Below are 20,939 nucleotides of genomic sequence, written 5' to 3'. Positions count from 1 at the left end.
GAGAAGACAGTGATAGTGTTCTAATAATACCCCAGTGTTATTTAACTTTTAATTATCATTTCATAATAATAATTTTAATATCCAATAACTATTTTTGGTTGTCCAAAGCACACTTTCTAGAGAGCAAACTCCACTGAAAAAGGGGGATTTACTTAAGGGTACGTATGCTTTAAGTCTGGACTGTTAATTCTTGTAGTTTGTACTACCATACTGTTACTCCACTCAGCTCACTTGGGCTAACAAATTTTGGAAGAGATTGGAAGAATAAAATGTAAAATTATAAAAGTAAATTCAGAACAAGCAGTACAGGACATCTTGGCAGAAAATTAGAAGAATAAATTTCTGTAGACTTGCATGTGCAGTTGCTTCTCCGAATGCATTTTCCACTCATGTTTTTAATAAGGCTTATGAGAGTCCATCGTATTTTCATTAGAAAATGTGTTGATGTGTTCAGATAGGTGGGCCATGGTAGAAGTGATGTTTAAATTCACTGGCTGATGCATTCTGACTAATCAAATGGCAAATGTTTATTTGAATAGCGTAGCTGTGGTAATATAACAACACTAGAAAATAGGATTCAATCAGATTGCGTGTGAGAATAGAATAGCATTTCTTTTTCTCCCTACAACCAGATTTTAAACATATCTAAAATGCTTTTCAACCTTACCAAGACATGTCTGGAATATAAACAAAACAAAGGACATAACAAGCCAGCTTAAATTTTAAAATAACCTTTAGATTTCCAGTGTCCCTGCTACATATAGACCACCTATTTATAGGGTGCATATATGAAGTAGAAAGAGCTGTATAGTCCTTCAAAAGTTGCAATTTGTGGACATGTTTGTGGATTGTCTAGAGTTGCTACATGTTTCTTATTTTACATGCCATTTCAAAATATCTTGCAGCAACAGATTTTGACTTATTTTGGGCTATGGCAGCAGGCTAGAACATCTAGTGAAACTTACTGACAAGTTCAGGACACAACAAAATAAATTTCTTCTGTAACAATTGTACTTAAGGGATTCAGTGCCGCAGTTTCTGGTGCTGGTTACTAGCTCAGGGCTACTTTTCATCATGAACCTCCTTGCGGCAAGCTGTCCTTTGTGTCCCAGTTTGCTACTCAGATTGACCCATGTAGCACCGTTTGTTTTCATCCTAGTGCAATCTCTAAACAGGAATGTTTTGTAGCTCTGGTCTGGATAAGTACAAGCACAGTCAATTCAAAGAAAGTGGAGGTGCTATTAGCTGCTGATTCAGGTGGAAGTGGGCAACTTAATGTGGCTACACGCCGCTTGAAGAACCAAGTGTGTAGTTTGAAAACCATTAGCCTTGTCTGTCCAGGCGATGCCTTCAGCTAGGAGTACCTTTCCCCAGCTTAATCCAGTGCACCAGCAACTGCAAGCTTGTCTTGAAAAAGTAGATCTGCTCTTAGTCACTTGAGCACTGGTTATATCCAGGCTGAATAGCCAGAATTCTCTGTTGGGTTGCACTTTTAAAGATCGTTTAGCAATAGGTTCAAAATGCACTTGCCAGAATCCTGGTAGGAGCTATCAGAATATTTCAGGGGTGGGGAATCTCTAGCCTGTGCACCTAATTAAGACCAAAAGTCCTCCCCATTTGGTCCACAAACTATGCACACCTTCCCTACAGGTGTGTGATGTCAGGTGTGGGGAGGATGGTAAAGATGGTGCCAGGCCAGTGTGTGTGTGTGTGTGTTTGGTTATGATACCATATGAGGTGTCCAAATGCTTAGAGAACAGTCAACCAAACAGCTTCCAAAATAGGCAGTAGGTCTTTGGTGTCTGAAAATCAGTGAGCATATACAGTGGTACCTCTACTTACGAATAACTCTATTTACGAATGTTTCTACTTACGAACGGAGCTCCATCCGCCATCTTGGATGCGGTTTAGATAGGACTTTTTCTACTTATGAATTTTTAGATAGGGTTGCTTTGACTTACGTTTTTTTTCTCCCAATGCATTCCTATGGGTTTCGACTTACAATTTTTTTCGACTTACGAATGTGCGTTCAGAACGCATTTAATTCGTAAGTAGAGGTACCACTGTATGTGCTTTATAAATATACAAGTTCCAAGTACATGGGTGCACATAAATGCTTTTATATAGAAGATGCTCATAATGAAAATATTAAACTTGCTTCTTTCTGCTGGAACACACACACACTCATGTTTTTAGGAAATGAACATGTTGTTTTGAGTCGGGACCTTATCAGTGGAACCCATATCAAGGATTTCACTAATCACAAACCTAGTTAAAGATTTACTTGATTTGAAAGGGAAGGAAGGAGCAGCAGCATAGATTCCATGCCGATTCTTTCTCTATCACCTGTTATAAATGGGTGGGAAGGAACTGCATGATATTTTTAAAAACCAGAGAGTTTGATTGATCTTCCTTGGACGGATACTTTTGAAAACCTCCCCCAAAATATCTAACATATTTCAGTCACTTGCCTTTTTTTGGTGGAATGGCAATCCACCAATAGAAATCTAAACACTTTAATTTGTACCAGGCTTGTAAATGGGCACTTGCCCAGGGCAAGTAAGAATCGCCTGCAGGTGGCTAGGAAGTGGAATCTACTTCATGTTAAAAATAACTAAATTAATGAAGTTTCAATGCATATCCAGCTGACACTAAAGTCCAGAAGTCACTAAAGCTAGGTGTGGAGGAAAAATGCTTCTGGAACTGTTTCTTGGCCGGCCATATTTGAACCATTATTTGTAAGTCTGTTATAGATTTACCATTCCTACAGCGTTATTCATCATCTGCGTTTCAGGATGGTTTGCTTGTTTCAATGTCAGCTGTTTCAGGAAACCTGTGTGTGTTAGAGCTGAACGAGAATTGGATGTTTTGGAAGTTCAGGTATTTTATATCCTTGGGCAGCCATTAGAAGTATAACCCAGAGCCCATCTATGAGAATGCCCAAAGGGCTTCTGCATTCCTGATGGGACTTTTGACCTCTTCCTTGCTCCCTGCTTTTAATAGCATTGCCTGTTCCTACGTTTCAAGAAGTTTTTTTTGAAACTTTTCCAATTTCGGGAAATGGTTTGCCATTTGAAGCTACACTTCAAAATACACTGCATGGGTGAAGCCAGTGATTCTTTGGATGGTGGCTTTAGAGCTAAATATGTTCTCGCAATTGGCTGCCTCTGGGCTTCCAAGCAAACACAAAAGATCAAACACAGTCAGTTTCTTTGCTATGAATGCAGGTGATACTGAATATTACTTAGCACCATCCCCCTGCATGCTGAAGCATAGGAACTAAAAAGTTTAGGGCAAATTATTAACGAGAGGAGGGAGAAAGACTTTCAACATCAAGATTAAAAGTAATTGTTCATGTGATACAGAAAAATGTGCAGCATTTCTTATTTCCCTGCTGCAGCAGCCTCGGGGAAATTCCTAGTCTCTGTGGCAAAATTCGTGAGGCTCTGTGAAATTTAATTTGGTACTGCGACGGATCTTAAACGTCTTTTTCATCTTATTAGCACCCCTGTGCATTCCTGCCTTCGAGCTAGCTGCATTAAACCTGATAGGATTTTCTTCTAAGTTAACATATATAGGAATGGGCAATGTTTATGTTCGTTTATTCAGACCTTGCCAAGGACTGCAAGAAGTCTTTTATCTTTGTAGTAAGCCTCAGTCCCTGGCTATACTGCTTTCTGAATAAACTGTTGTTACTTGTCCTAACATGGCAAAGGGAATAAGAAAGGACAACTAAAATATGAAAAAGTTATCATCTCTGCTTTTTGTGGTGGAAGAGAAGGGGAAGCATAATGCTAAAACTTGCCTTTCCCCAAAGCTCCTTGTTTGAAATAGTGCAGATAAAATTTTCTGTTTTGCTTTATTCATATACAGTATGTAACCTAAACAGAAGACCGCTTTTGGTGGTAGTGGAACTGTTTACTACTGCAGTGGTACCTCTGGTTAAGAACTTAATTCGTTCTGGAGGTCCGTTCTTAACCTGAAACCTGAGGTACCACTTTAGCTAATGGGGGCTCCTGCTGCCGCCGCGCCGCCAGAGCACAATTTCTGTTCTCATCCTGAAGCAAAGTTCTTAATCCGAGGTACTATTTCTGGGTTAGCGGAGTCTGTAACCTGAAGGTTTGTAACCTGAGGTACCACTGTATCTGGGAGGAATGGCTATAAGGAGCTTGTGTGTGTGTGTGTGTGTGTGTGTGTGTGTTTGGTAGCTTGTTGCATTTGCTCATGGGTAGGTATTGTTTCACATTGCTCCAATCTCCGAGTGGCGTGAGATTCCAAGGTTCATGTTTGCTTTTGGAATTGAGGCACAGTGGGAGACTATGGTGTCTTTAAGATATATAGTTTATTTCCACATATACAGTACACAACCTGAGCCTATGATGGAGGGGTTCACAGCATCAACAACCCCCAAAGAGTCTTGTTTTCCCCATAGTCTCAGCCTTGGATTCAAACAGACACAGTTGCTATGTCTCTCTGTCTTCTCCCAGCTTGCTGTTTTACATCTGGCCCATATCACAGCAACTGTCTCCCTCAACCCTGGCTTTGTCTGTTGAGGGAGGGGAAGTACCCATTCGTCATGTCACACCAAGCACCATAATCCCCCATCACCTCACCAGGAAGCTAGCTTGGCTATTCCAGGAATTAGAAGGCTTGGGTAGCTTTTAACACTTTCTGGATCCAGGGATTAGAGGGGTCTGGCATACAGCTTAACACCCCAAACTCATAATAGTAGTTTAGTTAGGGACAGAGACCTATCAACCCATTCTTCTTTGGCGATCACTCGTAGCCAAGTAAGATTGTCTTCCATGAACACGGTCTTAACAGTGAGTCTGTAAGTGACTGTGGAGGCCAATTCTGGATCCACACGTCCTTCCACAGTAGGGACATAGGTTTCCGGGTGGGAGTTGATCAGGGTAAGGGTTTGCCAAACATGCCTTCCTCTTAGCACGTTCCCCCCTTTCGTCCTGCGTTCAAGCGTCTTCAAAGTCCATGACACCTTTGGTAAAGGCTATTCTCCACTTGGAGCATTCGTAGGCCGGTGTTTCCCAATTGTCAGTGTTTTTCCTACATTTTAAAAAAGATTTGCCTTGAGAGAGTCTTTCAACCTCTTTTGTTGACCACTAGCATTATGCTTTCCATTTTTAAGTTTGGAACAGAGTAGTTGCTTTGGAAGACAATAATTAGGCAACTGAAAAACCATACCAGTCCAATGAAGTTGATGTCGAAGCAGAGGCGTAGCAAGCCTAGGTGGTACCTGGTGTGGAATTTTTTTTTGTCATCCCTCAGCGCCGCTTTGCCGGGGTGCTGGCAAAGCTGTGCCCTCTTGGGAGTCACAGCTCCTGTCTGTCCCCCTCCCTCCCTCCCTGGCTCACTGTAAAGCTGCAAAGCGGGAGCCGCTTACAGCGAGCCAGGGTGGGAGGGAGGCTGGGGGGGGGCGACTCGCAGTAAGCAGCTCCCGCTTTGCTGCTTTACAGCAAACCGGGGAGGGAGGGGGAGCTGTGGCTCCTGTTCATCCCTCCCTGGCTTGCTGTAAAGCAGCAAAGCAGGAGCTCCTTATGGCGAGCCAGGGAAGGAGGGAGGGGGAGCCATGGCTCCCATCCGCCCCTCCCTGGCTCAGTGTAAAGTGGCAAAGCAGGAGCCACTTATGGCAAGCCAGGGCGGGAGGGAGGCTGGGAGGGGCGGGATCCTCTGCTCGTGGCTGCAGCCATGAATGGAGGATCCTCTACATGCGGCTGTGGTGCCTTGTCACCCCCAGAGACCTGTCACCGGGAGCGCACCGCCCCCCACTGCCCCCCGTTGCGAAGCCACTGTGTTGAAGAATCCTTGCTTCAACACCAATGATCTTTGCTTCTTCCAGTACACTGGTATTAGTTCACCTGTCTTCTCTAGTGGTATGTAATTTTTTTCAGAGACACCATTGATGGAATCTTTTGAGGAGTTGGCATTTATAAGTGGCCCATGTTTCACAAGGGTACAGTAAGGTTGGTAGTACAATAGCTTTGTAAACGAGCATTTTGGTTTCTCTGCCAATATCCTGGTCCTCAAACAGCCTGCACTTCAATCGGGAGAAAGCTGCACTCACCGAGCTCAGGCAGTGCTGGATTTCGGCATCAATGTCAGCCCTTGTGGAAAGATAATCGGAAATAAACCAGTAACGTGTAATATATGATTGTGTTTTATGCATAATAATGAAAAAGGTAGTCAAATCACCAACAGGACCTGGAAGTTTTGTGCATGTTTTTCAAAACGCCCAACCCAGGAAGTGGAGCTATTTATAGTTTGGGTGGTAGTGAGGAAGAACTTTCACTCTCTCACCTAGTTCCTTAGGACTTAGCCCGAATTCTCAAGAAATAGCTTGTCTTGCTGTAAGGATCATCCTTGCATTGCATGGTTGCAACATGTCTGGTGGCTCTTTCTTACAGCCTTCTGTACCGCAGTAGGATCCTAATTTGCTCACAGGGCAGCCCCTGTTATCAGACTGGAGTCAGCACACAATTGGGTGCTGGTGAAAGGAGAAGAGGGAATTCAAACAAAGAAAGCTAGGCAACACCTACCACAGATGTTTATTCCTCGCACAATACTGGTACCTTTTAAAGTTGCAAAAGCAGTCCTGTGAGAAGCATCTTCTCTTTCTCCCCTTCTGCTTTGGGTACTCTGTTCATGCAAAAGGGGTTGCATGGGTTCACATCCCCTCCATGCATTGGCTGCACAACCCACAGGATCCTTGTGCAAAAGCTTGTGTGTTTTGAATGCACCGAATTGTACAGAGATGGGACCCAGGTGGCCCTGTGGGTTAAACCACAGAGTCTAGGGCTTGCTGATCAGAAGGTCGGCGGTTCGAATCCCTGCAACGGGGTGAGCTCCCGTTGTTCGGTCCCAGCTCCTGCCCACCTAGCAGTTCGAAAGCACATCAAAGTGCAAGTAGATAAATAGGGACCGCTCCGGTGGGAAGGTAAACGGCGTTTCCGTGCGCTACTCTGGTTTGCCAGAAGCAGCTTTGTCATGCTGGCCACATGACCCGGAAGCTGTCTGCGGACAAACGCCGGCTCCCTCGGCCTATAGAACGAGATGAGCGCCGCAACCCCAGAGTCGGACACGACTGGACCTGATGGTCAGGGGCCACTTTACCTTTAATTGTACAAAGAATACTGTACAAACCCTCATCCCATGGTTTTTGCATCATCTGGTTGGACAACATGAGCGAATGGATTGGAAAGCTGGTCTGTTACAATGTAATTACTCCTGGTTCTTTTGCTTTAACTGTGTCCTCCTCCTTTTCCTCCTCTTGCTGTGATGGGCTAGCTGGTCAAGGTTGCTGCTGTGGCTGCCTCTGTGACTAACAGCCTGTAGGCTCCACTGCTTTCATTAGTGCTGTTGTGGTTGCAGGAAACAATTCAGCCGAATGAGAGAACATTTCAAAAGAGCAGTGATGGAAATTACCTTTCCTAAAATGTGTGTGTGTGTGTGTGTTTTAAAGAATGCAGATTTATCCCCCCCCTATTGCAGTTACATGCATACTGCTCTGGGCTGTGTTTATATACTGTAAATTCCTGATAGCAGAAATGGCTGGAATCTCCAGCAGATTCCTGAAAACCCTATTCAGGATTTCCAACCCCTAGTATAAGAATAAATTGCAGGGCATGTGGAAATGGCATGGCCAGCAAATGACTAAGAGCTGCCTTGGTAGACAGAGCAGCATTCAGAAGGAAACCTGGGAACTCGGGATGAGAGAAACCCCATACTGTGAAGGGGAAATGCTGGTGTCATTTGAGTGTGGGAAACAGTTTTGTGGGACTTGGTCTGTGGTAGGTGCTTCAGAGCGGGTCTGAAGTACTCTACAAATTTATCCAAGCTAAGTATAAGCTAAACCTAGTGGATTTTAGTGGCTGGTGTGCCATCTCTGTGGTCTGAAAAGGGGTTTTCCTTATTTTTTATTGCCATCATGATTGAACTTTGTGGATGCCCACAAGCAAGCACCTGTCAGCTAGCTTCTATCTGGTGCGAGCTTCAATCCAGTGGCATTTTTACACATGCACCCACAAGTGATGCAAGGGTGTAAATTTTTAGTAACACTGGCTGGAGTGAAGAAGGCAGCATTATGTTTCTAAAATTAGGAACACAGGAAATTGCTGTATACTGAGTCAGAGCAGTGGTCCATCTCTGACTGGCAGCATCTCCAGGGTTTCTGAGGGCATTCCCAGTACTGCCTGGAGAGGTCACTGGGGATTGAACTGGGACCTTCTGCATGGAAGCAGATAGAATCATAGAGCCCTGAAGAGTCATCTAGTCCAGCCCCATGCAATGCAGGAATCTTTTGCCCAACATGGGTCTCGAACCCATGACCTTGAGATTAAGAGTCTTGTTGTAAACATAACTTAAATGTGAAATGATGACCCATCTCCTTTCACATGTTCACCCTAGAGAAGTTGAGAAGAAGCAGACAATTTTTAGCATGCCTGGGTTGGAGCATGCTAAAAATTGTAAATATCTTGTGAAACCAATGTACGAGGAATCCCTTTTTCTTTTTTAAAAAGAAGAAAACTGCCTTATGCTGAGCCAGACCGTTGTCCATCTAGTTGTTATTGTCTACATCGGGCATAGGTAATCTTGGCTCTCCAGATACTTTGGAACTACAATTCCCATGATCCCTAGCTAACAGGGCCAGTGGTCAGGGATCATGGGAGTTGTAGTTCCAAAACTTCTGGAGAGCCAAGGTTGCCTATGCTTGGCAGCTGTTCTCCAGGGTTTCAAACAGGAGTCTCTCCTAGCCCTGTGTAGAGATGCCTGGGATTGAACCTGGGACCTTCTGAATGCAAAGTAGATGCCCCGCAGCTCAGCTACAGCCTTTCTCCAAAGATTAGTTCAGTCATCGTATGTAATTTCCCGTCCTCCATCCTTTTTCTATTTGTTTTCTTTATATACTATTTTTTGACCGTACTTTACAAACTTAAGTTTCTGAGGGGGTTTCTGTTTTTCAGAGTACTCTGAATCCTTCAGTATTAGTGTCTAAAACCAAAACCTCTCAATAAAACTGAAATTTCCCAGTGGAAGGGGCTTTTATTATTTCTTTTAGCATGACCCTTCATGAACTGTGCAGCCAGCACAGCAGTGCCAATACAGATTCTCTGTTGTTCCTCCCTGTTGTGCTACCAAGAGTTGCTTTGGGAGCGGTGTCATTCTGTAACATTGGATCATATATGGTATGCAATTTTGTGGAATATTCCTCTGTTTCCATCCATTCCTTTTTTCCCCCTTGCTACAGGTTGAATTTTGCTTTTGAAAGGTGGGGGGGGGGAGGCATTATCTCTGGCATTTTCTATTGCCCCCCACCACAAGCCACTTCCTGGATCCTTTCCACCCGAACTTATGACCAAGGATTCCACCATAGCCCCAGCTCTTGCTTTCCAGTTCCAGAAGATGGGCTCATTCCGGAGGCCCCGGCCACGTTTCATGAGCTCCCCAGTACTGACTGATTTGCCACGGTTCCTGGCAGCTCGGCAATCTCTGCAGCTTAGCTCCAACTCTGCCTGGAACAGGTGAGCAGCACTCTTTTCATTCAGAAAAGCTGCCTTTGCATAGCTTAATTGAAGTTAATTGAGTAAATGTGTGTACAGTATGTGGGAGAGGCTCCATTATATTCCATCATGCCTCTGCAACTTGCCTACACAGGCATCCCCCCTCCCCCTGAATGTAGCAAGTGCATTAAAACTAGATGAATGAATTTGTTTAATGCCTCTATTTTTGTGTGTTTTATGGCATCTGGTTCTGCTTCCCCAATCAACCTTTTAAGCAATAGTAAGCAGTAGAAGCTATGCATACTAGGGAGTCTTCACCGGTAGGTATGGTACATATTTTCAGAGTGTATAATTTTATATTTGTTTTTTACAGAAATTGTAAAAAGCATTCAGAACCATATCCTGCCTCTTGGTGCATGTGTAATCTCAAACCATGGCTTTCAATTCTGGTTTGCAGGGCAAGTGCAAACCATAGCTTGCTGATTCAAATGTTTGTTCTAAACTGGAAGTTAGGAAAAGAATCTGAGCGCTAGCTTGGCAGGAATGCAAGAGCCCAAGGCTCAGTTGTATAATGTCAGACAAAGTTTGATGTTGCGGCTTCTGACATTAGATCAGGATCCAAAAGCCCATCCCTAATCTGATGCTTGCTGTTCTCTGTAGACAACATCAACATCAGTGACTGACTCCAGTCACATTTCACTCTCAAAACTGTGCCGTGGAATTTCTTTGCTAACAGCATTGTTCCGCATGATAGAGGGGTAACTTTGTGTAAGCAGATGCCCACATAGCTGAATTGAGTCTAATTCCACATTCAGTGAAGACTCTTGTTCTCTTGACTATGGTGTTCTGTTTCCCCCTCCCTTTCCTGGGTAATACTCTTGATGGAATAGGGATCCTTGGTTCCTTGCTGTGATGGACCACATAGTAACACAGGTAGGAAATCTGCAGTCTGGATCATACACAGTACTAGATCCCTTTCCCCCCTTGTTATAGCTAGTACAAGCCTGTGAAACACAGTCAATTTTCTTAAGTGTCTAGCCATCCATTCTATTTCTACTCTCATATTTCCAGGAGTAAATTGGAATGTTGTTGTTTAGTCGTTTAGTCGTGTCCGGCTCTTCGTGACCCCATGGACCTGAATTGGAATGCCAGATGGCAAATTTTTATAATGTGTTTTTTGTTGCTGAAAAAGATGATGCAGCGGTCATGAAAAATGGCACTGAAAATGACCTGTGCCAGTGGATATTTGCCGTGATGGCTATGCTCTACCTCCACTGTCAGAGGCAGGGAAACACAAGTGGAAAGAGTGTTTTTGCACGCTGGTCCTGCTTGTGGGCTTCCAAAAGGCATCTTTCTGGCCACCGTGAGAACAGGGTGTTGGATTAAAAGGTTCTTTGACCAGCAGAGCTCTTGTTAGGTGGCAGTAGTTTAATAGCAGTAGCTTAGTGTGGGTCTAATAATTTCTGCTTGTTGGTGAGTGAGTGGGTATTAGTCCCTTGGTGTGTATAAACTGTGTTTTCTGCTCTGTTACTTATTGGCAGCCACCGGCAAACAACTCTGATGATTCCAGGGAGAGTGGGGGGAAAAGCAGAAGCAATTTAAGGACAATTAATCTACTTCTCTGCTTACTGATATATGTACATGGCTCCTGACTGCCGTTTCATTGCTCCGTGTGAATCATACTGACGTAAGTTATTTATGGCTGCCCTAACTGTCTTGCTTCTATTTGGCAGCGTTCAAACAGCAGTGATCAATGTGTTCAAAGGGGGAGGCTTGCAAAACAATGAACTCTACATCCTCAATGAAAATGTAAGGTATGTTGCTCTGACTCTGTTGTATAGAAGTGCCTGATGCAGAACAGGTGGCGCAACTGAGACCTGTGTGTATATGACCCTGGCAGTTGGTTGGTTTACGAGATTCACAGCCTGCCTTTTTTATTTTTATTGGCAGTGATGCATTAACTGTTGCTTGAAGCTTTTCTTATATATCAGCACAAAAATGCACTAAGCAGTGGTGGGTGGAGTGGTGGTGCTCTCTCCAGTCCTGACAGCTGAATTACTGCTTACCAGGAATGAGAGGGGCGAGGCACTGGGGAGGTTGACATGGTGCAAACATAGTGTTGGGAGCACAGGATTGGTTGTCTCCCTCTCCTTACTGATGACCACCAGTGAGTCAGCTGTTGGGGGTTTTGTGAGCACTGCCACCCCAACACGCAATCTTCTACTGGCACTAAGCATAAGGCTCATCATGTACAAAATGATTCTACATGGGGAAGATGAGTACTGGATCAGACCCATATGCCGATTGATGACATCGGGCTCTTAATAGGCTGCTTTGATTTACACTGTACCCCAATCACACACACACCAAATTATTGAACACTCTGTGGAGCCAGGAAGCTGATAGTATTACAAATGTTCTAGTTTACTAATGGCAACTATTCTGTACATGGTCAGACATGCCGTTATGCATAGTTATATTTGCAGGATCCAGAGCAGAGATCCCCCAAGTTAGAGAATTTCCACATACCTATTATTTTTTTAAGGTATGGTTGTTATTGAGCTCCCTTCTCCTCCTCTTGCTGCTTCAGGAATGAGTGAATGTGTGTTCTTTGTGGTTTGATTAAATAAGCTTGAACCTGGGGTTGCTGCCCATTCTTCAGTCATGGTGATTTGTGGAGGTATATTTTGAAAGGTGAAATCAGATTTCTGCTTTGATGGTTGGATTCTAGTGGCGCTGGGTGCTTGCTGTTTGGGTTCTAACTTAGGTGAAATTAATGCTTTGGAACTGAATTGTGTGTGTGTGTGTGTGTGTGTGTGTATGTATGTGTATGTATGTATGGCACCTGGGCAACAGCTGGATGGGGGGCTCTGACCTCCAACATCTTGACATATATTTCAAAGTTCATGAATTTCTGAGTATCTCAGTCCACTGGTAAAAGCTGGGATACTCGCAGTGTGAAAGGCAGACTACGGTACTTACTTGCATGCTAAGTTCATTTAAACAAAAGCCCTCATCAGACAATTATGCTAAAAGATTAACTTCCTAGAGAAAGACTCTACAAAGTGAGCACTGGGTAGAGTTCGTTTTCATTTCCTAGACTTGGGTTTCTCTCTTTGCAGTGCCAACGATCATGGCTTTTCAAATACTACTCTTAACCTTAAAAGGTAAAGGTAAAGGACCCCTGACAGTTAAGTCCAGTTGCGAACGACTCTTGGGTTGTGGCGCTCATCTTGCTTTACTGGCCAAGGGAGCCACAGTTTTTCCGGGTCATGTGACCAGCATGTCTAAGCCACTTCTGGTGAAACCAGAGCAGTGCATGGAAACACTGTTTACCTTCCCGCTGGAGCGGTACCTATTTATCTACTTGCACTTTGACGTGCTTTTGAACTGCTAGGTTGGCAGGAGCTGGGACCGAACAACGGGAGCTCACCCCATCACGGGGATTCAAACCGCCGACCTTCCCCGATTGGCAAGCCCAAGGCTCAGTGGTTTACACAACAGTGCCACCTGCACCTCACTCTTAACTTTGAGTAACCATAAGAATGATCTCCTTGTCTTTTCTCATCCTTCAATGTCCTCTCCCCACCCGCCTCTATGAACTTAGTTTGAACGTTGTCAACACAGAGGAAGCCAAGCTGTTTTGACAAAAGGTTATCAGTGTTTTGAGTGCCACTGTTTTGGGGATGAAACTGCTGAGGTTACGCAAAGTTATGCATTAAGTTGGGAACAGTTTTAACATTCTCCATGGCAGTATAAAAGCCTTTTTGTACTCGTCTTCTTTTTTTCAATATTCTACTTGAAAACAAATCTATAAGGCATGAAATTCCTCCCACAAGGTTTGATTTAAAAATGAAGGCTCCTTAAAATTCTGTTCACTGATTTTTATATCATCGGAGTAAGACGATTGCTTCTGCATGCTTTGACAAATTACTTTATAAGTTGCCTCTGGAATCTGATTCCTCCCTCCCCTGCCACCCATCAAACTGTTTTCTTAATGCATTCTCCAAATTTAACCTTAGAAAGATAGGTTGTCCTTTAAATGGTGGAAAGAAAAGTAGTACAATTGATCTTGCTTTATGGATTGACAGTATTATTATTATCCTTATTTTCATCATTTATTAGATTTATATAAATATAGATTTATATAGCCACCCCTCAATAAATGTTCTCTGGGTGGCTTACAACAAAATAAAATCACAGTAATATATAGAAATGACAATAACCGTAAGGCAAGAAATGGCATTAAACAATTTATAGCCAGGATTTAAAATACACTTGAAAAACTTGGGTGAATAAAGATATATTCACCTGGCACTGAAAAGGCCACCAGGATGATGCTGAGAAACCCTTTCTGGGTAGGCTATTCAGTAGCAGAGACACTATATTGAAAAGGCCCCCCAATGCCATGGACTGATTGGACACAGAGGAATAACAAAATAAGTTGGAAGATTGGTAGATACTGCAATTTCACTTGGACAATGTGTGGTTGCTTTTTGCTCCCCCCCCCCTCATAACATTCTGTGACTTGTTTTATTTGTGGTCTGCAAACTGTAAATTATATTCATATTTTGGAAGTTAGGAATCGTGGTCATGCATTTTATTGAGCAGATTGGCTCGTAGGGAGAACATAAATAGTAAGTGTATTGGAGTGGTGGGGGGTGGAGAGAAGGCTGGAAGATGTCAGTCAGTAACATGATGGAGAGAATGGCCTTTTTCATCTTCATCTCACATGCCCAGATAAGAACTCCGCTCCACCACCCGGTGGGGAGGAGTTGCAGTGGACCACGTGAGCACCCACTCTCCTCCGGGAGTGGGGATGTTGTTCCGCGCCACCTGGGGGATTCCAGCCATGTCATCCATTGGCTAGCCAATCAGCTGGCTGGGGCGTGGTGTGGCCGGGACCAGTTTAAATGGCGGCGCGAGCTGGGAGGCTTCCTCTTGGCTCACGTTCTCCACCTTTCAGATTGGGGAAATGACTCCTGGTTGGCTGACATAATTGAGGGCGTGAGGTATTGGTTGCAGTTGTGAGGGTATGTGGTGGTGAGCCTTTAGGGCTCTTGTGGCGGTTAGGCATTGGGTGACCTGATGGGGAAGAGGAGGCCTGGCCATCGCCTGCCCTTCCATGCGTAGGTGTATTCCGTTAAAGGAATCCGGGGGTGTGGATCTTGTTCGAAGCCCGGGGTGGGGCTAGGACCATGTTGATGTTTTTATGATCGTGGTGCTATAAAGTTCATTAGTGGGTCATAAAACACTTGTGGACCCACACTGCCAAGTTGCAATGGTGCCCAGCCACGTTCCCGCTGTGCCAGTTTAAAATCCTCTTCTTGTATCTAGCAGAGTTACTGCACAACTGGAACCAGATAGCAGTTTGCCGGTGTCTTCAAGAAAACAAGCACACTGTAGCTTCAAAGACTAACTTAAACTTTATTTACTGAAGCTTAACATAATACATCTAAACCAACTGAACTAAGCTGCATTTTAGCAGCACTCTTATCTCTTAACACTCCTCTCACCTAACTTTCTGCTCTCATGCTCCGACTCAAACTTCACACACAGACAGAGAGCATTCTCTTCATGATTTATGACTACACGGCAATTAGCAATCAGCGCACAGCTGTGGGCTAGCACCCAGAGAAATAAGAACGCCTGAGAGGGTTTTTTAACTCCTTGCTGTCCAGAATCCCAACAGACCATACCACGACCCTTCCGGGAACCCTGGGGTGAACTTGAGTTGGTTTGCATCGACGGAGCTCCCCCTACCAGTGGTTTACCCTACCAGACTTCCTGCGCAGCAGGCAGGAGTCAGATATAGCCTGGTCTACTCAATGCCTAAGCCAATACCACTCACATTCTGTAACCAATAATGTTGTGGCCTAAATTTGCCCAATAACATTAACCTTATATCCTGTGTCTTAGTGTTTTTATTCCTCCTTGAGGGGGTGGTTACTGGGTCTTCGACACGCAAACTAGTTTGCCCAGTGATTAGGATGATTAAAAAAAAAGCAAGTGAGCAAAGGACCAGTGAGAAAGGGATTGACAGATGGGTTGGAAATGGTTGCTTATAATTTGCTAAGCACTATCGTAAGAAAATTTAGCACCAAAGCACGTCCCTTGCATTTCTTTTGTGGATCAACTACATCAAAAGAAAGCACTGTGAGACATAAATAAAAAAGTGATTTAGGACAGCAGCCCCTCCCTCTCTCCCTCTGTGTGTGGGTGTGCACGCATGCATGTGTACACATACGATGTCACAGTAATTGACATAGAAATGGGTCCATTAACTGGGAAGTCTTAGATAAGGGTTAACTTTGTTGAATATCTTTTTACAGGTTAAGTTTAGTTCAGGTGGTGTATGAATTTGGCATAGTTTGCGATCCTGTAGTGGTGTAGCACTCCTTATCACCACCCCGAGCTTCTACTAAGCAAAATTGAGGATTGAGATGTACCTAATTCTGTTCAGGGTATTCTTAAAAGCTGTTTAGGTAGGATTGCTATATTTCAAGAGGTAAAAATCCGGACATAAAAAGTTGTTGAGCTTTGTTAGGGCAATTGTCCAATAGCCCCTCTGCTGCTGCTGAACCAGCATAGGGCACCTGTGCCAGAACCAGAGTCACAAGCACACTTTAAAAAAACAACCCCAAAATCCAGGATATTTGCTTTAAAATGTATTTTTTTTTCTCCTGATGTGCATGTAAAAGCCCCCAAAGAGGGCATGCCTAGGAATTCCTAGATGTATGGCAACCCTAGTTTCATACCTTCCAACTCCCGGTTAGAAAAATCCGGGATCAGCAGCGCCGGCACCGGAGGTCGCTTCCAGACATGCGTAGAAGCAACTTCCGGTGCCGGCGCTGCCCGATTTCTGGTGCCCAGACATGGGCAGAGCAGCACCGGAAGTCGCTTCTACGCATGCTCAGAAGTGACTTCCGGTGCCGCTCTGCCTGATTTCTGGTGCCGAGACATGGGCAGAGCACCCGAAATCGGTTCTGTGCATGTCCAGACAAACGCACAAGGAGCCTCCCTGGCAGGTACTGAAATCCGGGGGATTTACGGGATTTTTTCTAATCCGGGCTGCCAGCGGGAAACGGTTTAAAATACTGGGGTTTCCCGCGAAAAATGGGAGATTTGGCAGCTATGCCTAGTTTAGGTATCGCAGGGACCGAAACAGAATGACAGTCCATTTATTCTGGACCACTCCCAGAAGCTTCTCTGACAAGCTCCTTGCTTTACAAGATGCAGACAAGAAGTTTGAAATTGCCCTCTCAGGTCTACCACTAATAGAAATTGAAAAGCAAAGTAGCTGTGGCCATCTGTGTTACACTGCTCAGCATTATGGGGGAAAATGTCAGGTCACATGCTGCCTGCCTGTGCAGTCAAACGAAACACAATCCATTGGAACATGGGATTGGCCTAGTTCTGAAAAGAAACCCTGTCTCCCATGGCAATTGCTCATGCTACCTTGGAAAGCAGCTTGGCAGAGAAGAAGGCCACCTGATCAAATTCTCTTCCTAAATTCAGCCTAGTCCCAAATAGATCTGTTTTTCTAATCCAGACCACCTCATGCTCCAAGGAGATGAACTGTGCAGCAAGGAATAAAGCAGGTATGGGGAACCTGTAGCCTGCCTGATGTTCTTGAACTACAATTCCCATGATCCCTATTAACCATGCTGTTGGGCTGATACAAGTTCAATCCACAACATCTGGAGGGCCACAGGTTTGCCATCCCTGGTGTAAAGCAAATGGTTCCATGTGACTCTCAAAAGTCAGTCGAGCCAAGTTAGGAAAATTGCTTTAGCTTTGAGGACAATGTGTTCCTGTAAGAACTGTTCTGGGTTTAGGCAACAAACCCCCAAACCCAGGGCTGTTTCTCTGGTCAGTGGCCATACCAGAAGCATCATGAGAAACAGGAAAGAATTTAAAACAAAAAGAATGCTTCAAAATGGTTTGCAGTCCTTATTGGTACACCTGTGTTTTAAAGAGTTGATTTTTATTGAATGGGCTCTGGGAAATCTGCCTGTAAAACATTTTTTTAATGACATGTGATCCATTCCTTTTCAGGCGATTGTTGAAGAGTGAACTTGGATCCTTCATCACAGACTACTTCCAGGTAACATCTGTTCCTTAAAGCTTTCCAAAGTTGTTTTTGTCTTATCTTTTAGCTTGTTCTTATGATGCTTGCTTTGGCTTTTCCGTTCCCGTAAAGTAAAATGGATGGATTCATTTTCATGAGTAGGTTTTGCATACTGTTGCCTCCTCCAAGCAAAATCTTGGCTTTTGGACAAAGGGTTGCATAGTTTGTATGAACAACATTGCTTACATGGTAATAATAACGGAAATAAGGTTGGACAACTTATTTCAATTTGCCAGGAGATACACATTGGCAGAGTCACAGTTTTTTTAATTTAATTAGCTAACTTAAGGAGGCCTCACGAGGGGCTGGTTGTAGTATTTTTATATCTGCAAGCAATTTCCCCCCTTTTCTTTATGTATTTCAGGGCGAAGTCCTGGCACTAAAAATCAGTGTCAGGAGTAAAACTTTGTTTAAATTGGCTTATGCCCCATCCCAGTTGCTGCTAATCCACACTTGGTGTAGTACACTTAGAATGACCAGTTGCATCAAAGCAACAATGGTAGCTCAAAGGAAATGTCCCATTCCACAAAATAAATTACTTTGGGGGGCTCCTAATTTCCCATTCCTGGTGCTTCTTGTCAAATGGCTCTAGGTGCTGCTCTAAAACTAGAGGTGCTTGTTGTGGGTCTGTGCTATGATGACCACACTTACCCCATGCAAGAACTATGTGATGGTGAGACGAGATGCTATGCAAGTACAAATTGGTGGCATTTATGTGTGGGATAGAAATGAGATAAGTGGTCAGCCCATACATCCCTAGTATTCCATTGTGTGAGCACATATTCTGTGTCTGGCTTTGAAATGGTGAATGGAAATGTTAACAAGGCTTTCCAGAAATTCTGAAATTTGCCAAGCAGCAATCATTCACATACTGGAGGGCAAATGATACATTCGTCAAAGTGAGATACTATAGTGGTAACGCACATGTTTCCCGCAGCCATCCTAATGTCACCAGTAGCTCCATTGAGACAGCAACATGATTCACTGTGCCTTATTTCTCTTCCAGTCAAAAAGAGAGGAAAGAAAAGCTATAAAAATTTCCGAACTTGCCAAAACTGCCTGTATGTGTGCCAGCACTATAAAAATAACTGGATGTGATCGTTTCCTGTAGATATTTTATTGCATGCCATTTTGTAGTACAAATTTGCAATGGCAATCCTCAAGGCAAGCGAGCTTCATCATGGTAGATTAATCAATGAAAGCTTTAGTGGATTAATTGAAAAGGATTTGAGTTAAAGGCACTTCTGTTGACCGTTTGGTTCTGGCATGCATCTGTGTTAGAAATGAAAATGGGAATTGAGGGAAGATACGTAAGTTTTTCTTCCAACTTCTTGGAATAACCAAAGTTTAAAGTTGGGAACTATTTTCAACACAAGAGTCTCATTTATATTATTAGCAGCATTTGGGGGCTGCGTGACCATGGTAGGTAGGACCAGAGTCAAAAAAGGATGCAGTAATAGATGTGATGCTTACCTTTGTACAGTAGGCTACATCCTAGCCATGTAAACGTCAGTAGGTTTTCATGAGGCCAGTCCTCTCCACTGTCCATCAATGGAGAGCCAGATGGACTGAAACATCCCTCTAGGCACAGTTCAAAGTCTAGTTTCAGTCAGGCAAATGCACCTGAGGCAGAGCAGGGTCAATGGATGGGGTTGGTTAGGGCCATATAGGTCTGAAAGGCCACATCAAGCACCTGGACCCTGACAATCCCCTTCCTGCCATAGTTTATCTCTGAACCCCAGACAATATCTGGTTTGTGGTTATAAGTATAAACAAACACAAAACCTTGGGGTTGTGCATTCGTTATTCTCTTCCAGCCATACTCTTGGGGATCAGAATGCAAGCTTTCTGTTTCGTTAGTGTCAAACTGTAGTTGGCTCACAAATCAGGATACTATAGTTGAAGAATCCTGGCTTGTGCTCATAACAGCAAGCCCTGGACTGCTATTGTGTCTGGATTGAGTTGGTCTGAAAGTCTGCAGCAGGGGTCAGCAAACTTTTTCAGCACGGGGCCGGTCCACTGTACCTCAGACCTTGTGGTGGGCCGGACTATATTTTGAAAAAAAATATGAACGAATTCCTATGCCCCACAAATAACCCAGAGATGCATTTTAAACAAAAGGACACATTCTACTCATGTAAAAACATGCTGATTCCTGGGCCGTCCGCGGTCCGGATTTAGAAGGTGATTGGGCCTTAGTTTAGGGACCCCTGGTCTACAGGATACAATGTTTGATGACAGGAGAAAGCACTGGAGGGATGAGCTATGGAGAGCCAGACGGATTGAAACACTTTTCCTATCTGCATTGTGTGAGTGCTCTATCATTCCTGCTCTGATCTAAGAAGGAGGGAGTGCTTAATACAAATTGTCTATGTTTCTAGATGTATTCTTCTAGTGATGGATCAGTTTCCAGGAGAATAGATTATTGCATGCTGTAGGAGGCTGCATATATCCACTGAACTCTTATTCAGACCAGACTTCCAGAGGTAGTGGAGAAGCTGGAGAATGAATTTCTGCTCAAATAATACATGTATCTACCTCAACAAACTGCCACTGATTGGGGGGAATCAAATCGGGGGGAAGCTGAAATAGGACTACCATCATCCCTGGCTATTGACCATGCCTGCTAGGGCTGATGGGAGGGTTCCCCACACCTGATCAAGACTGACACAAAGCATAAACACTGTTCTACAGGAACACTTGATCTGCAACAGATGTAACTTTTAAAAATAACATTAGAAAGAGCTATTGTACTATGGGAAATGTGTGTGTGTGTGTGTGTGTTTTAAATGTCTCAGCATTTAGGAATGAGGACTGAGGAACATCTACAGCAGAAGAGGGTAGAAAAAAAATGTATCATCTGTGGTACTTTTGAAAGTTCAGTTAATTGCTCAAGAATAAAAATCCCTTGTCGAAAAGCTCCAGGAAGATACTCTTGAATTCTTTTGCAATGTCGTTTCTTGAGAAAGGAGACCAATCAACAAATCTAAAAGTCGACATTGGCAACAGTGGGTGAAGCAATGAATGTGAATTTTACCTTTTGTACAGTACACTGGTTTCTCCATATGCTCATTTCTAACCTCCATCCACTCACACAAAAGCAATTGTCAAAGTTAAAGTCAGTGCTTTCCCCCCTAGGGGTACTCAAGGGTGTGCAGTACCGGCACCTTTTGTTTTCTAGAACAAAAGAACTGGTTAAAAATGTGGCGCTTACTTTAAGAACTTCATGGTGAGAACCAGCCCCATTTTTCTAGAACAGGGGTCCCCCAACCTAAGGCCCGGGGGCCGGATGC

The 20,939-nt window shown here is 43.8% G+C and overlaps 1 protein-coding gene across 7 annotated transcripts in view; it reads left to right on the top strand.

Annotated features, from left to right (window-relative positions):
* PRR5L (proline rich 5 like) overlaps nucleotides 1-20,939 on the top strand; it is a 72,130-nt gene that overhangs the window by 13,657 nt on the left and 37,534 nt on the right. For 6 of the 7 annotated variants that reach the window (XM_035116171.2, XM_035116144.2, XM_035116134.2 and 3 more), the window contains 3 exons: nucleotides 9,263-9,536; nucleotides 11,249-11,329; nucleotides 17,574-17,622. In XM_035116171.2, the coding sequence (XP_034972062.1) occupies nucleotides 9,367-9,536; nucleotides 11,249-11,329; nucleotides 17,574-17,622 (300 nt within the window). In that variant the 5' untranslated portion in view covers nucleotides 9,263-9,366. The remainder of the gene's footprint in view (nucleotides 1-9,262; nucleotides 9,537-11,248; nucleotides 11,330-17,573; nucleotides 17,623-20,939) is intronic. The other variant, XM_035116178.2, reaches the window with a different exon arrangement.

The sequence above is a fragment of the Zootoca vivipara genome, chromosome 1, assembly GCF_963506605.1.
Source record: "Zootoca vivipara chromosome 1, rZooViv1.1, whole genome shotgun sequence".
Taxonomy (NCBI): domain Eukaryota; kingdom Metazoa; phylum Chordata; class Lepidosauria; order Squamata; family Lacertidae; genus Zootoca; species Zootoca vivipara.
The sequence above is the reverse complement of the archived record's forward strand: the minus strand, read 5'-3'. Positions and strand labels throughout refer to the sequence as shown.